Source organism: Jaculus jaculus, chromosome 10 (genome assembly GCF_020740685.1).
Source record: "Jaculus jaculus isolate mJacJac1 chromosome 10, mJacJac1.mat.Y.cur, whole genome shotgun sequence".
Classification (NCBI taxonomy): domain Eukaryota; kingdom Metazoa; phylum Chordata; class Mammalia; order Rodentia; family Dipodidae; genus Jaculus; species Jaculus jaculus.
This window is the reverse complement of record NC_059111.1, coordinates 6,390,706-6,408,295: the sequence shown is the minus strand read 5'-3', so window position 1 is coordinate 6,408,295 and position 17,590 is coordinate 6,390,706. Positions and strand designations below refer to the sequence as shown.

Here is a 17,590-nt window from a genome sequence, read left to right as displayed (position 1 = left end):
CGCGCCGCTCGCGCCCCATTGGACGGCGCCACGCACGGCGCCTTCTCCTGACTGGCTGGACGGCGGCGGCCTCACGCAGGCGCACTCTCTTTGGCAAAGGGTGGGCGGCCTTACACACGGCGCGCTCCCCTCATTGGCTGAACAGGGACGCGGCTCCGCACGCTGATTGGCCGGATTCCCCTAGTTGTCATAACAACTTTTTTTTTTTTTTCTTGCTGCAAGGTTCTGTTGCTTTTGCTTTGTTTTGATACAGTCCCCGACATAGGTTGGAGTGAGTTGTTCTTCGTCTGTGACTTTTGAGAAAACTTAGGAATGTCCAGAGGGAACAAAAGTGGGATCCAGAGACCATCCTGAAAATGTCATTTCTGGCGTTCGTTCCTCTTCCGGAAATGTTGGGCTTGGACTGGGTTGGCTGGGGTGCTGGGATTTGCTGTGTGTGATAGAGACACGAACCTGTGATCAACGTCGGAAAGTGTGGCCGTTCCGCGAAGACTGATTCCTATCGTACGCAAAAATAAAAATAGAGAATGAACTCCGCATGATGGCGCACGCCATTAATTCCAGCACTCGGTAGGCAGAAGACAGAGGATCACCATGAGTTCGAGGCCACGATGAGACTACATAGTGAATTCGAGGTTAGCCTGGACTAGGGTGAAACCCTACCCCAAAAAACCAAAAAAATAAAAATAAAAATTTCCATCACGGGCAAAAATGAAGGCCGGAGTACTTTATGGGACTCCTGACTCAACATCTAGTAGTATGTAGGTGTTTGATACACACAAAGGCCCTTAAATGTTTTTTTAATTGTTATTAGCAAGGAGAGAAAATATGGGCACATTAGGGCCTCTTGCCACTGCAGACAATTCCAAATGGATACATCTCTTTGTGAATCTGGCTTTACATGGATACTGTAGAATAGAGCCTTGAACATTAGGCTTTGCAGGGCAAATGCAACATTAACCAAATAAATGATCGTTTGCTTGGTACAATTTTAAAATGAATAACAAGGTGTGACTCCATCATGAACAAATGGGTGGGAAAAGAAAGCAAAAGAGAGTTGCTTGCCCTAGCAAAAAGGTTATCAAAACAAAACCAAAAAATTTAAAAAGTTAAAAAAAAAAAAGAGGGCTGAAGGCTGGAGAGATGACTTATGGTTAAGATGTTTGCCTAAGGACCCAGGTTCAATTCTCCAGTACCCACATAAGCCAGATGCACAAGGGGGCACATGTGTCTGGAGTTGGTTTGTAGTGGCTGTAGGCCCTGGTGTGCTCATTCTCTCTCAAATTAAAAAAATGAAATATTTGAGGGAAAAAAAGGGGGGGAACTGACTGAGATAGGAGTATACCAATGAAGGGACCCAACACACAAGCGGGAAAAGGTCAAACAAAACAAATAAAAAAATGTCCTTTAGTGGGGCATGATGGCACACCTTTTATCCACCCAATCAGGAGGCAAAGGTAGGGGGATTGCCATGAAATCAAGGCCACCAGGAGACTACATAGTGAATTCCAGGTCAGCCTAGGCTAGAGAGAAACCCTACCACAAGAAACAAAGCAAACAAAAAAAAACAAAAACTCTTGCCCTCAAACACCTTCCCTGAAACTTCCTCTTAAGATGCCACCCATCACCAGAGAGGAAGTTAAGACCCAAGCAATAAAAGGAGAGGCCAGAAAGCTAGAAAGGGGATATAAAAGGAACAGAAAGGGAGGGAGGAGGGGGCACGTGAGAGGATGGCATTTTATCTATGTAAGCAGAAGAACAAATTACTGGGGATGGAAAGGCCTAAGTGAGTTCCGGGGAACAGATTGATTAAAGAAAGGATGGGGGAAAGGGTAATCAAAATCTAAGAGGACAGCCGGGCATGGTGGCACATGCCTTTAATCCCAGCACTCGGGAAGCAGAAGAGGATCACCATGAGTTCAAGGCCACCCTGAGACTAAATAGTGAATTCCAGGTCAGCCTGGGCTAGAGCAAGACCCTACCTCAAAAAACAAAAACAAAACAAAACAAACTCAAAAAAACCTTCTAAGAGGGATGACCAAGTCATATGGAAACCTAAACTTTGGGATAATGGTGTATCCAGAAGCCATAGATTACTAGAAAATTTTCATTGCTAGGGATGGGATACCTTCCAGTCAGTTGTTGGCCAGAGAGGTCTCTGTAGCCAACAAAACATTACAGGCCATTGCCGAGGACCTTGGTTTCCCACCAGGAATAGATGGCAAGACCCTATTGCTGAGGACTCCGCATACTTGTGCTGCAAGGCCACTGAGAAATCCTGCTGAAGCTGAGCTGAAAACCTCCTCCACTACACCAGCTGACAGAAAGCTGGAAAAAGCCATGCTGCATGCAGTTCAATGGGAAAGAGAGAAATCACCAGTGGAGATACTCAACAGTGAATACTGCAAGCCTTGAATTGGGCCAGCCAGGCCAAATGAGCAAATAGGTACAATAGTGGCTTATCTGTAGAGGGGAAACCAACTGCTCTCTAATTGGACTGGAGACTGGCTCCAAGGAAGGAAATATATGCCTGATACTTAAAACCTATGACAAGGGAAGTCAGAAGCCCTAGGGTCTAACACCTGCTAAATCTGGCTAAATGCACCTATTATGCTCACCAAGATAACCAATAAGCACTTCTCTTAATGTTCATACCCATATATTAATGCTACTCTTACTTCCCCCCCCCCCAGGTAGGGTCTCACTCTAGCCCAGGCTGACATGGAATTCACTCCCTATTCCCAGGGTGGCCTCTAACTCACGGTGATCCTCCTACCTCTACCTCCCAGTGCTGGGATTAAAGGCATGCGCCACCACAACAGGACTACTCTTACTTTTGATTACAGAAGCTTCTTGTCAGATGGTGGTAACTTCTGGGATGGCTCAAAAGGCACCATAGTGCTAAGAAGTGACAGAGGAGTACTCAGCACTGAAACATCTCTCATTCCTACCAAGGCTCAGGGTCCATTGTGGAAATAATCTAAGAGCCAAAGGAAGGACAGAACTCCTAACAATGCAATCTTCCAGACACAGAGTGGCTTTTATATCCATGACATCACAGTCCATGGCACTACCTACACAAGACCGGTACAAAAGGAGGAAAAAGCCGGGCGTGGTGGCACACACTTTTAATCCCAGCACTGGAGAGGCAGAGGAAGGAGGATGGATATGAGTTCCAGGACACCCTGAGACTGACTACATAGTGAATTCCAGGTCAGCCTGAGCTTCATTGAGATCCTACCTCAAAAAATGGAAGAAAAAACTAAAGAGGATGAAAAGATGATGGCATCAATACAAAAGACTAATTTGAGAGGAGGAAGAAATATAATGGAGAGTGGAAATTTGAAGGAGAAAGTGGAGTGAGGGAATTATCATGGTTTATTTTCTATAATTATGGACATTCTCAATAATAATTTTCAAAATAAAAAAAATTTACAAAGGAAATGACTACAATTTATAAATAAGAAAGATATTTGAACTTTAATGCATCTAATATTGTGACATGAAATTTTCAGTTAATAAAAATTTGCTATGTTGCCAGGCATAGTGGTGTACGCCTTTAATCCTAGCACTCAGGAGGCAGAGGTTTGAGGCCACCCTGAGACTCCACAGTGACTTCCAGGTCAGCCTGGGCTACAGTGAGACCCTACCTCAAGACAAGAGATGAGGATATATTTTCTACAGATCTAAACCTTCCCAGTCATGGAACATTAAATAAAATGTCCACAACAGGGCTGGAGAGATGACTTAGCAGTTAAGGGACTTGCCTATGAAACCTACAGAATCATGTTCGTTTCTCCAGATCCCATGTAAGCCAGACACACAAAGGTAAGGCAGGTGCAAGTTGCACATTGCCCACTAGGTGGTGCAAGCATCTGAAGTTTGATTGCAGTGGCTGAGACCCTGGCACACCAATTTTCTCTCTTTCTCTGAAATAAATAAGAAAAATTTCAGCCGGGCGTGGTGGCACACGCCTTTAATCCCAGCACTCGGGAGGCAGAGGTAGGAGGATCACTGTGAGTTCGAGGCCACCCTGAGACTACATAGTGAATTCCAGGTCAGCCTGAACCAGAGTGAGACCCTACCTTGAAAAGCCAAAAAAAAAAAGAAAAAAAGAAAAAAAGAAAAATTTCCACAACAATCCATTTTAATTTTGGTATTAGTTACAAATAATACTGGTTTTGGTTATTTGAGATAATATGGAAAAAAACTATTCCATCAACATTAAAAATCAATAGGGCTGGAGAGATGGATTAGTGGTTAAGGTGCTTGCCTGCAAAGCCTAAGGACACAGGTTCAAGTCTCTCATACCCACATAAGCCAGATGCACAAAGTGGTACATGCATCTGTAATTCATTTTCAGTGGTTGGAGGCACTGGTATGCCCATTTTCTGTCTCTCTCAAATAAAAAATTTTGAAAAAAATTAGCTGGGCATGGTGGCACACGCCTTTAATCCTAGCACTAAAGAGGCAGAGGTAGCAGGATCGCCATGAGTTTGAGGCCAATGAGATTACATAATGAATTCCAGGTCAGCCTGGGCTAGAGCGAGACCCCACCTTGAAAAAGCAAAAATTAGACAAATTTATTTATTTTTTTTTAATTTATTTATTTGAGAGCAACAGACACACAGAGAAAGACAGATAGAGGGAGAGAGAGAATGGGCGCGCCAGGGCTTCCAGCCTCTGCAAACGAACTCCAGACGCGTGCACCTCCTTGTGCATCTGGCTAACGTGGGACCTGGAGAACCGAGCCTCGAACCGGGGTCCTTAGGCTTCACAGGCAAGCGCTTAACCACTAAGCCATCTCTCCAGCCCTATTTTTGTTTTTTTTAATTAGTGACAATTATAAAACAGTATCTACCCTCATGTAATATTAAAAAGTGGACAAGGGTTGGAGAGAAGGCTCAGAGGTTAAGCACTTGCCATCAAAGCCTAATGATCCAGGTTTGGTTCTCCAGTACCCATGTAAAGCCAGATGTACAAAGTTGCGCAGGCATCTGGTGACCCAGTTCTTCCCTTGCACTCAGGAAAATCTATTAAGACCCCACGGCATAGCTCTCTCCATCTTCTTTGCTATCAACCCAACACCCAGGCAGGCCGCCTATGTGGTTTCTGCAGTGCCATGCATGGAACTCAGAACCCTGTCCTGTTTGGCAAATATTCTGCCACTGAGCTGCATACCAAGCCCCAAGGACATTGCAGTCCCTCCTCCATGTGCACATTTACTAATGTAAAAAAGGCATGGCTAAATGAACACAAGCACCCAATTATGCAAATATTAATTTATGTGAAATCAGTATTTTGTGAACTCCAAGATGTTTAATGTAAGCTGCTTTATAAAAACTAGTTATGAAACACAAAGACAATAGAAATATAAGTTATTTATTAATCAATCCACTTACAAAGCAGGTGGCTTAATGCAAGCTTATTGACATCTTCACATATGATCCATGGGAACATGTCTTCCACATACAGACAGCAATTATTACTGGCTGGATGCATTTGCAATCTTGGGCATATTAGGCATATTTAAACAAATAAAATTAGGCTATCCTGTATATGAAAGTATCTCCATACTACACATCCTGAAGTGGATAAAACTTTCTCCAAAGGAGAAATGTTAGTATGTTAAGTTAACTTTATACTCTATATTATGTCATAAATCTTAACTATAGAAATTAAAACTTTTAAATCAGTGATCGACTCTCAGTAACGTATGAAGTGGGAGTCTTTAACATAGCAACAGTAGGTTGACAATAGAACTTGTGCCTCACAGTATCTGCAGACATATTGTTTTCAAGTTTAGAGAGAAAGAAAACAAGAGACATGTAGATTCATCTGACTTTATTTATATTGAAACTAATAAAAATCCCCTAAAAGTAATCCTGGGACCTTTAGAAGTTCTACGAATGCATAGATACCTGCCCATGACTGAAATCCTAAATCCTGACTGAATGTCTTTACAAAATTAACGTAAGCAGATATCTTAACTATTCGTGCTTAGCAGAAGACTCAACAAAATTCTACATGTCTTTTTCAATTTCCCTAAAATGTCGTTGAATCTGCAAGTGTCCAATGCAGCTCCCTCAGATTCATACTCAGTGTTCGCCAGAGCTGTTTCAGAGCAGCGAAACAGAACCAGGGAAGTGAAGGTCTCAAAGATGCAGAGATAACGCCAGCCAGGATGGCGGCCGAGCAGATAGCATCAGAGCTCAGCTCTGTCCTGCACTGTGCTGGAAGCTGGGGGGGGGGGGGGGGGGGTTACACTCAGAAAGTCAAACTGAGCGCTCTGCTGATGCGAGTACCGCTGGCATCTGACTGGTACAGGTGTGTTCAGTTCCCAGTGAAGGATGGTATTTAATCAGAACTCCATATTGTAAATATACAGCAGCCATTTTGTCCTAATTTAATTAAGGAATGTCTTAATACACAATATTATCATTTTCTAGAGGATCTTTATACATTAAACTAAAGTACATGATTGATTAAATTAAAGGTTAGTAATGGATAAAAAATTCATAATTCTCAAGGCTTGGTACTATGTAAAAAAACAAATAGACCACAAAATTCTACTTACTAAAGCAGCTAATCTTGCCTGCAAGTTTAGGGTCACAAGCCCATAATATGTGCAAAGAAATGCAATACAAGGAACCATGCAAAAATACAGTAAAATGATACAGGAAAAATGTCAAATCTAGAAAAAAAAAAGCTTTTATAAATACATCAAAATCAACTGTGTACATGAATGGTAGGTCTAGCATCAGTTGTACCATAGAGCAGAGCCAGCACTTGAAGTTCACTGCTTCCAAACCTGCATGGGTAAATCATGCCATCTTTGGTTGACTGCAGTACCAGGAAGGGTGGGAATGAGAGGAAGGGCAAGAGTTCTGAAACATGCTGTCAACTCTCACTGGGCAGCTGAGCCTCAATGTCCACTCTGCAGATGGGGCACTTCTTGTTGGTGATCAACCACTGGTCCACACACACTTGGTGGAAAAGGTGCATACATGGAAGGCGCCTGTCATTGGCAAAGAACACAAAATGAACCATTAACTTAATGGTAACCCCATGTGGCATTTATTTCCAAACAAATCACACATGCAGTTCGTGAGTAGTGAGAAGCTAAGCATCTTTCTCTTTAAAGCACAACAGCCTCTCCAAGGAGAACCGCTCACAGCTGAATTAGCATTCTGAGCACTGTAACCATGAGTGAACACAGTAATTCACTGACACCATGCTAGAAACAAATGATATGAACTCTTACAACACAAAATACACTAGCAATGTGTCCATTCTTCTGTATACAAGCAACCAGTGTGCTAGAGATGGCAGTGTATGCCCTCTCATACAATGTTGCAAACAAACTGTTACTTTAAGTTTTATTTATTTGTTTAAGACAGGGCTGAGCTGGAGAGATGACTTGGCAGTTAGGGCGTTTGCCTGCAAAGCGAAAGGAACCTGGTTTAATTCTCTAGGACCCATGTAAGCCAGATACACAAGGGGACACATGCATGTGGAGTTCGTCTGCAGTGGCTGGATGCCCTGGTGTGCCCTTTCTCTCCAACCCTCTCCCCTCACCAAATAAATAAAATGTATTTAAAAAGAAAAAGAGAAAGGCAGTGCTTGCAATTTCCTCTGTGGTTGAGAATAACCTTAAACTCCTGATCCTCCTGTCTCTACCTCCTAAATGCTAGGGTTACTGGCATGTGCCACTACACCCTCTTTTACATAGTTCTGGAGACCTAACTAAAGGTCTCATGCATGCAAGGCCAGCACTCTTTCCACTGAGCCACACCCTGCACCCCACAAATTCTTCAGCCATCCAATCATCACTGTATTTGTGAAGATTTTTGAAGACTATCTCTTTCAAATATCTTACAAAGAGATTAGAACATATTTTGTAAACATGCGGTTCAATCTAAAGAATGTCTTGGGACTCAGTTAAGGCACTTCCACATAAAACCAGATACACTGAAGGAAGCTTGTTTGCAGTGGCCCTGCCATGCCCACACTCATTCACTGTGTCTGCCTCTTTCTTTCTTTCCCTCCCTCCCCTCCCTCCCTCCCTCCCCCCCCCTCTCTCTCAAGTATTTTTTTTAAATAAAACAGAAGGTCTTAATATAAAATATCAGTTCTGACCCAAAGGAATTTTATACATTTTACATAAGTACATGATTAGTAAATAATGTTGTTTTCAGGAGATAAACATATTGTGATATTCTGATCTTTCAAAACAACTTCTGGCAAAATCTTTTCTTCTTACAGCAATGCCTGGACTAGCCCTTTAGTTCCAAATTTACTTTTTTTCCCAAGCCAGGTTCTCACTCTAGTCCAGGCTGAACTGGGATTCACTATGTATTCTCAGGGTGGCCTGGGACTCAGTGATCCTCCTGCATCACCACGGCCAGCCCAAGTTGACTTTGCAGTTCATTCATTGTATGTATCTACTGGCCTGGCAGCTCATCCTGCTATCGTGATGCTGAAGCCCAAAAGCAAACAGATTTGAGATAATTCAGATCTAGTTACCTCACATCTTCACCTTCCTCTAAAATAGACAAACAGATGGTACACTTTTCCTCAGTGTCTTCCTCAGTCCCTTCTTCCCCATCTTGTTTGCAGTGCAGTTTCCTCTGTGAGAACCAATCAGTTGTTACCTTATTAGCAGAGATGACATTATTGAACAACTGAGTCAAGTCGTGTTTACTTAAAACAAAACACAACAAACAAAACCACACATTCATATGCAACTTATTTCCTATGTAAAATTGTCATGAATTAATGGATAAATGGACTATCAAGTAATTACTCTTTAAGATTCCCTAGTAATCAGCATAAAAAGCAAAATCAAATTTAACAGAAACTCATTAGCTTGAAAACCTTATTACATTTTATTTATGAATGAGGACGATATACCATATAAATGGTATTACAACACAGCTAAGGAAATTTTTCTAATGAATATTTCAAACAGTATCTATATAAATTATAATAGTATTTTGTTTAGAGAGCTGAAAAGAACTACGAATTCAGTGGTAGTAACACAATAATATTGTTAGAAAACATGAAAATGCTAAGAGTAGTACTTTTCACACTTATTTCCTGTATAGCAAAAAGCATCATCCAATGCTTGTTTGTGGCGAGAAACATATCTGACAGGTCTACATAGGAATTTCTCGTAGTACCACACAGAGTGGAGAGTGCAGATGCTCAAAGTGGCTATGTTTTGATTTTCTTTGAAGAAAAGTTTGTTATGAAGCCCATTCTGTCCTTGAACTCATACCAATCTCCTCTCAGCTTCCTCAGTGCTAAGATTACAGGCATGCCACCTTGCATAAGTGGTCAGTTAAACTATAGGAAGAGATGGCTGGGCAGTAAAAGGCACTTGCCTGCAAACCCTGACAGCCCAAGTTCAACTGTCCACACGTAAAATCAGATGCATACAAGGTGCAATGGCATTCATTTGTGGTGACGGGAGGCCCTAGCACATCCATTCTCATTAACTGCCTGTCTCTCTTAAATTGTATATCACTATCACATGATAGAATTCTGAATAAACTATTAAAAGGAACATAAGAGCCAGGACTGGGGTGGCCTGCAGTGAAATTCCAAGCACTTAAGAAGGGAAGGCAGGATGAACAAGTATGAAGCCAGCTTGGGCTAGATAACAAGAATTCTTCGAGGTAAGGTCTCACTCTGGCCCAGGCTGACCTGGAATTCACTATGTAGTCTCAGGGTGGCCTCGGACTTCATGGTGATCTTCCTACCTCTGCCTCCCAAGTGCTGGGATTAAAGGCGTGTGCCATTACACCTGGCAAGAACTTGTCTTTAAAAAACTAAGGGGGGCTGTGACAAAAGAGATTATATCAAATTAAAGTATGTTCTAATTTCTTTTTTTGTTTTGTTTTGTTTCTTTGAGGTAACAGTCTTGCTCTACCCCAGGCTGACCTAGAATTCACTATGCAATCTCAAAGTAGCCACAAACTCACAGAACTCCAATCCTCCTACCACCGCCTCCTGAGTGCTGGGATTATAGGCATGCACCACCATGCCCAGCTTGTTCCAGTATTAAAATTACCAATGCAGGGCTGGAGGGATGGCTTACAGATTGAGGCGCTTGTTGTATGCTTCTGGAGTTCAGCTGCAGTGGCTGAAGACTCTGGCACACCCTTTCTCTTTATCTGCTTCTTAATCTTTTTAAAATAACTAAAATAAATACATATTTTTAAAATTCCCAATAAGGGCTAGACAGCTTAGCAGTTAAGGCACTTGCCTGTAAGACCTAAGGACCCAGGTTCAATTCCCCAGTACCAAAGAATGCCGCATGCATCTGGAGTTCATTACAATGGATGGAGGCCCTGATACATCCATTCTTTTTATTATTTTTTATTTTATTTATTTATTTATTTGACAGAAAGAGAGGGAGAGGCAGACAGAAAAGGTGCGCCAGGGCTCCAGCCACTGCAAACGAACTCCAGATGACCCTTTGGGCAACTAACTGGCTTATGTGGGTCCTAGGGATCAAACCTGGGTCTTTTGGCTTTGTAGACAAACGCCTTAACTGCTAACCCATCTCTCCAGCCCTTAAGTTTTGTTTTGTTTTTGTCTTTCTTTTTTTTTTTTTTTTTTTTTTTTTTGGTTTTGCGAGGCAGGGTCTCACTCTAGCCCAGGCTGACCTGGAATTCACTATGTAGTCTCAACGTGGCCTTGAACTCACAACAATCCTCCTGTGCCTCCTCAGTGCTGGGATTAAAAGTGTATGCCACCATGCCCAGCTTCCATTCTTTCTTATCTACTTCTCACCCCCTCACTCCCGGTCTCTCTCCCTCCTTCCCTCCTACCCCTCTAACTCTCAAATAAATAAAACATTTTTCGAAATTCTCAGAAAAGCCAGGTGTGGTGGCGCATACCTTTAATCCCAGCATTTGGGAGGCAGAGGGAAGATCACTGCGAATTCGAGGCTACCTGAGACTACATAGTGAATTCCAGGTCAGCATGCACTACAGTGAAACCCTACCTTGGGGAGGAGGGATCTCAAAAAATCTGCATGTGGATATAGAATAAATAACATATCCTCATGCATATTATTAGAATGTACAAAAATAGGGCTGGAAGCCTTTAATTCCAGGACTTGGGAGGCAGAGGTACGCAAATCACCGTGAGTTCGAGTCTACTATGAGAGTACATGGTGAATTCCCGGTCAGCCTGGGCTAGAGTGAGACCTACCTCAATAAAATGAAAAAAACAAAAATAAAATAATAATAATAATAACAATAACAATAATAATAATGATGATGATGATGAAGACTTGGCTCACAGGATAAGAAGTTTCTGAGTATATTTTTATTTTTATTTATCATAATTTATTTTTGGGGAGAGTGTGGTTCAAAGTAGGATCTCACTCTAGCCCAGGCCGATCTGGAATTCACTATGTAGTCTCTGGGCCTCAAACTCACAAGGATCCTCCTACCACTGCTTCCTAAGTGCTGAGATTAAAGGTGTGCGCCACCACGGCCAACTTCTGTGTCTATTTTAGTGTCCAATGCTGTTCTAAGTGTGTCTGTATTGGGTCAACAACTGAAAGTCATAGGTCATTGCACACTAAATGTTCTCTACTTCAACAACAAGCTGAAGGAGCAAGGAATAAAACTCACCTTTTTGTATTTGTGTGGATATGTACATCTTTCAATTGTTCCCTGGGACGCGCCACGATTGACATTTCCTAACCTTTCCTCCAAGTGAATCAGTTCCTGAGAGGGAAGAACAACCAATGTGAGAGGCCAGGATGCTCATCCCTTCCCCAGCTGCAAAAGCCACAATCCCAAGTATTTAGAAACCTACACTATAAGCACAATGTTCAATACATACCTACATAAAGAAAGGTAAATACTTTCTATCATTTTTCTTATGCAGTAACATGGTAAGATAAATGGCTGTTTATAATCTCTTTCTTGGCCGACTGACATGGCATTGCAGTGTCCTTCTCACGATAGAAAACAATGTTACCCACCCTGAGACTACACAGTGAATTCTAGGTCAGCCTGAGCTACAGTAAGACTCTACCTTGAAAAGCCAAAAATCAATGTTACCATATGGTAGGTATTATGAAGTCTGTATGTTCATGAAAGTGTAGGATTTTTAAATTTATTTATTTATTTATTTATTTATTTATTTATTTATTTATTTGACAGAGAGAGAGAAAGAGAATGAGCATGCCAGGGCCTCCAGCCACTGCAAACAAACTCTAGAAACAAGTGCCCCCTTGTGCATCTGGCTAATGTGGGTCCCAGGGAATCAAATCTGGGTCCTTTGGCTTTATAGGCAAACACCTTAACCACTAAGCTATCCCTCTAGCCCAAGGGATTTAATCCTTCCATTACATTTGGGAAACAAACATGAATAGTTCTAAGTTACACTAACAATCATTCCAACCTGACATGAAGAAATACATTATTTTTTTCTTCCAGGTAGGGTCTCACTCTAGCCCAGGCTGACCTAGAATTCACAATGTAGTCTCAGGGTAGCCTCGAACTCACTGCAATTCTCCTATCTCTGCCTGCTGACTCCTGGGATTAAAGGTATGTACCACCACACCCAGAACAAACTAACTTTAAGTAATGTTCAATTCAATATTCTTACTAAAAATTCAGATGACAAGACACTAGCTACATAGTGTATTACTTAGGTTCCTTTTCCTCAGCAATGTTTCTATACAAATAAAGCAAAGTCAAAAGCATTAAGGGGCTGGACAGATGGCTTAGTGTTAAGGCGCTTGTTTGCAAAGCCCAAGGACAAAGGTTCAATTCCCCAGTTCCACATAAGACAAGATGCTTAAGGTGGCACATGTGTGTGGTTGCAGTGGCTAGGGGCCCTGACATAACCATTCTCTCTATATCTGCCTCTCTCTCTCAAATTAATAAAACATTTTTTTTAAGTTTAAAAAATAAATAAAAGTATTAAAGGGGTTTGGAGAGATGGCTCACTGGTTAAGGCACCTGACTGCAAAGCTTAATGATCTGAGTTCAATTCCCCAGTTGCCACATAAAACCAGATGTATATAGTGGCATGTGTGTCTGGAGTTTGTTTGCAGTAGCAATAGGTCCTGATGTACACATTCTCTCTCACACAAATGAAATTTTTTTAAAGATTAATAAAATGCACATTTTTAATCCCATTGCTCAAGAGGCAGAGAAAGGATGATATCTTTAAGTTTGAGGCCATCCTGGGACTACAGAGTGAGATCCAGGTCAGCCTGGGCTAGAGTAAGACCATAACTTGAAAAAAAAAAAAAAACTTTTAAAAAACGAGCTGGAGAGATGGCTTAGTGATTAAGGCAATCCAAAAGACCCAGGTACCCAAGTAAACCAGAGGCACAAGGTGGCACATGAACTTGAGGGGTTTTCAATGGCTGGAGACCCTGTTGCACCCATTCTGTCAATCTGCCTCTTTCTCTCTCAAAATAAATAAGTAAAATAAAAAAACTTACCCCCGAAGCAACCTCAGAAAGTCACACATTTTATTGCTTTCTTATGCCCTGCCACAGCAGCAGTCATATACCAGTGCATATGAGCAGTGTGTATATATATAAATACACTATAAAGCTGGGTGTGGTGGCACCTTTAATCCCAGCACTCAGGAGGCAGAGGTAGGAAGATCACTGTGAGTTTAAGGCCACCCTGAAAATGCAGAGTGAATTCCAGGACAGCCTGGACTAAAGTGAAACCCTACCTTGGAAAAACACACACACAGTATAAACTCACTCTACACTGGAGATACCTTGGCAAATATTCATCTATTTTCTTACATACCTCAAAATTTCCCCTGAAAGGCCCTCTGAATGATGTCCCATCCAGTCCTGATGAAATGTAACGGATGTGAGGGTAACCAGCCATGTCAGGAACCTATTTTTAATACAAGAGATAGAAGATAAATTTACCAAGATGTGTTTTCTACTAGTATTAAATGATTTCAGACACCCTAGCTCTCCATTCAACTTATAAAATTCAGCTACACACACACACACACACACACACACACACACCCCACTATGCATTCTGCATCAGGGTTAGGCTTCTTTTAAATATTATCTCTTGTCTCTTGAAATATGGTCATGGGCTGGGGAGATGGCTTAGTGGTTAAGGCGTTTGCCTGCAAAGCCACAGGAGCCAGGTTCAATTCCCCAGGACACATAAGCCAGATACACAAGGTGGTGCATGTCTGGAGTTTGTTTACAGTGGCTGGAGGCCATGGTGTGCCCATATTCAGTCTCTCTTTCCTTCTCAAATAAATAAAAAATTAATGAGCCAGGGATAGTGGCGCAAGCCTTTAATCCCAGTACTCGGGAGGCAGAGGAAGGGGGATCACCATGGGTTCAAGGCCACCCTGAGACTACATAGTGAATTCCAGGTCAGCATGGGTTAGTGTGAGAACGTACCTTGAAAAAAAACAATAAACAAACAAACAAGTAAGTAAGCAAATCAGCAGAAACTTAACCTTCAAATGACCTACTTAAATTGTCTGTGGGCTAGAGAGATGGCTCGGCGGTTAAGGCTCCAGCCTGCAAAGCCTAACAACCCGGATCTGAGTCCCCAGTATCCATACAAAAGTCAGATGCAGAGAGTGACACATGCATCTGGAGTTCCTTGGCAGTGGCTGAAGGCCTTGACTCACCCATTCTTTCTCTCTCTCTCTCCTCTGCTTGCAAATAAATAAATAAAAATATTTTTAAAATAACTTTATCTGCAACTTTCCTTCAAGATCAGTCCTAAACACACAACTCAACCTAGAGATTTCCAAGACAATCAGGAAGGAATTCCTCCTCCAAAACTTCTAATTTTATTATATTTTATTTATTTGAGAGAGAGAAAGAGAATGAGAAAGAGAATGGGTGCACCAAGGCCTTCAGCCACTGTACACTCCAGATATAAGCGCCATCTTGTGCATCTGCCTTGCGTGGGTACTGGGGGATGGAACCTGGGTCTTTAGGCTTAGCAAGTAACACAACTGGACCACTAAGCCCTCTGAACCTTCCAAGTCATCACTTCTCCGAAGCTCCCTCCTCAGTCTCCTTGTTCTACCATCTGAGGATGACATCCACCTTCTATCCAAACGTAGTCGTCACCACTGCTACAAGTTTCTTTTCCCTACTCTAGTTCCTACGTAACTGACTCCCCCCACCTGTTTCTTTAAAGTTTCTCTCTTTGTAGCTTTCTGCCTTAAACCTAAAATTTTCTTATTTTTCCAAAACTTAATTTTGAAATTAATGCTAATCCTATTTCTCAATTTCCTTTCAAAACCTAGCTACAGGGCTGGAGAGGTGGCTTAGCGGTTAAGTGCTTGCCTGTGCAGCCTAAGGACCCAGGTTCAAGGCTTGATTCCTCAGGACCCACGTTAGCCAGATGCACAAAGGGGCGCATGCATCTGGAGTTCGTTTGCAGTGGCTGGTGGCCCTGGCATACCCATTCCCTCCCTCCCTCCCCCCCCTGCCTCTTTCTGTCACTCTCAAATAAATAAACAAACAAAATTTTTAAAAAAACCAGCTACAAAATAAGTAGTCTCTTTTTACTGTCCTCAAATTTTCTATAGTGTGGGTGAGTAGCAGAGCACTTGTGTAAAAGCACAAAGGAACTCTGCAACTCAGCCACAAAAAAAGGCAAGAGGGAAAGAATGAGGAGGCAAAGTGTCCCGTATCTCCACTTCCCACCATTAGTGAGCCAGGCTAAGAAAAGCCAACAGACCCCATTCATGGCAGACGAGGAGCACACTGCAAGCTCTAGCCTTCTGTGTGGCGGTGAGACACCACTGACCACAGTAATTTAAAACAATGTTCTCATTTTGTTTCTCGGCCAGTTCTCCTAAGCATTTGACTGAAGTACAGTATCAAACCATCACTCTCTTCATCCTCAGTCATTTACAGGTTTCTCTATGGTAAACTGCCATGTCTCAAACGTATTGTCAGCCCAGGGCCATCAACAAACGTTATGGGACATTCAAATAATCTTGACAAATTCAATTCAGTATGTCTAAAACCTACCTTACCTAACTCCTTCACTAAACCAACCAATATTCTCCAACACAGCAAAAGGCATTACATTTTTTAATCTGTTCATTTTTCCAAGGCAGGGTCTCACTCTAGCCCAGGCTAAAATAGGACTCACTCTGAAACCACAGGCCAGCCTCAAACTCAATGATCCTCCTACCTCTGCCTCCTGCGTGCTAGGACTAAAGGCACAAACACCACCACGAAAGCAAGAGCAGTACATCTTTAAATCCAGACTAGAAGTCTGGGAAACATGCTAAGTATTACTACTGTGAGCAGTCATGCTAAGTGCTGATGCTTTTTTCAGGCATCAGTCAACATTTCCTTCTAATTCAATATCTAAATGAGTTTCCTTCTATTTCTAGAACTACTGAATGCAAATGAGGAAGACGGGTCTTTTTGGGGGGGAGGATGGGGGTGTTGAGGTAAGGTATTGCTCTAGCCCAGGCTGACCTGGAATTCACTATGTAGTCTCAGGGTGGCCTCGAACGCACAGCTATCTTCCTACCTCTACCTCCCAGAGTGTTGGGATTAAAGGTGTGCGCCACCACGCCCGGCTTCAAGACAGGTCTTTTTAACTACACACAGATTAATCCACTCTAAGAGGACAAATATAATCAAAGCATTTTCTCCTTTTATGGACCCAGCATCTTGGCAGAGGAGCTTAACTTCATTTCACTACTTTATGTTGGCTATCAACATAACAGAGCTGTCTGTCTAGCTTTGATGGTGGCACTGGGGGCTGAGCACAGGCTTCATGAACGCTGGTCAACTGCTTGGCCACCAAGCCCCTCACCCGGCAGATCTGGACTCCCACAGTGCCAAGTTGCAAGGCACCTCGTGCTGTGCCAGCTCCTTGCATGCTGCAGCCATCCAGGCACGGGAAGCCGCCGATGACGATGGGCCTGAGGCTTCGCTGAACCTCGGCTATGCCTGGGTCCACAAGACAAACACTCCCCTCTCTGTCCCACGTCTATACTTAGCACAAATTACAAAGAATAAAGTCAATAAATGTTTGCTCAGTTTTAATTTATAGCAGCTTTAAGTTAGCAAAATTTGCATGTGTTCAAATCAGAAGTAGAATGCTTCAGAGAGGACCAATTCTACTTGAGGAACAATAGATATGATTGTCTTAGCATACAAAAAGTGCCACTTAGCCAGGCATGGTGGCGCACGCCTTTAATCCCAGAGGTAGGAGGATTGCCTTGAGTTCGGGGCCAGCCTGAAACTACATGAATTCCAGGTCAGCCTGGGCTAGAGCAAGATCCTACCTTGAAAAACAAAACAAAACAAAAAGTCCCAGTTTGCTATTTTGTACAGAGCATATTGTATAATGCACATTATAAACCCAGATTTTAAAGTATCTAATACCTTCTTTTGAAAACTATTTTTATTTCACAGAGAGAGAGATCCTGCAACTGCATAAAGAATCTAGACATGCATCACCTTAAATGTCTGGTTTGATGAAGGTAACTGGGAACTAAACCCAAGCCAGGGAGCTTTGCAAGAAAGTGCCACCAAACATCTCTCTAGTACTCCCATATCATCTGGCTT

At 42.3% G+C, this 17,590-nt stretch overlaps 1 protein-coding gene across 1 annotated transcript in view; it reads right to left on the bottom strand.

Moving 5' to 3' along the window:
• Window positions 1-5,361: 5,361 nt before the first annotated feature.
• Window positions 5,362-17,590, bottom strand: part of Rnf111 (ring finger protein 111) — a 47,324-nt gene continuing 35,095 nt past the window's right edge. The window contains 4 exon segments of the mRNA XM_004662504.3: window positions 5,362-7,018; window positions 8,527-8,630; window positions 11,652-11,747; window positions 13,806-13,898. Of these exon segments, the coding sequence (XP_004662561.3) occupies window positions 6,901-7,018; window positions 8,527-8,630; window positions 11,652-11,747; window positions 13,806-13,898 (411 nt within the window). The 3' untranslated portion in view covers window positions 5,362-6,900.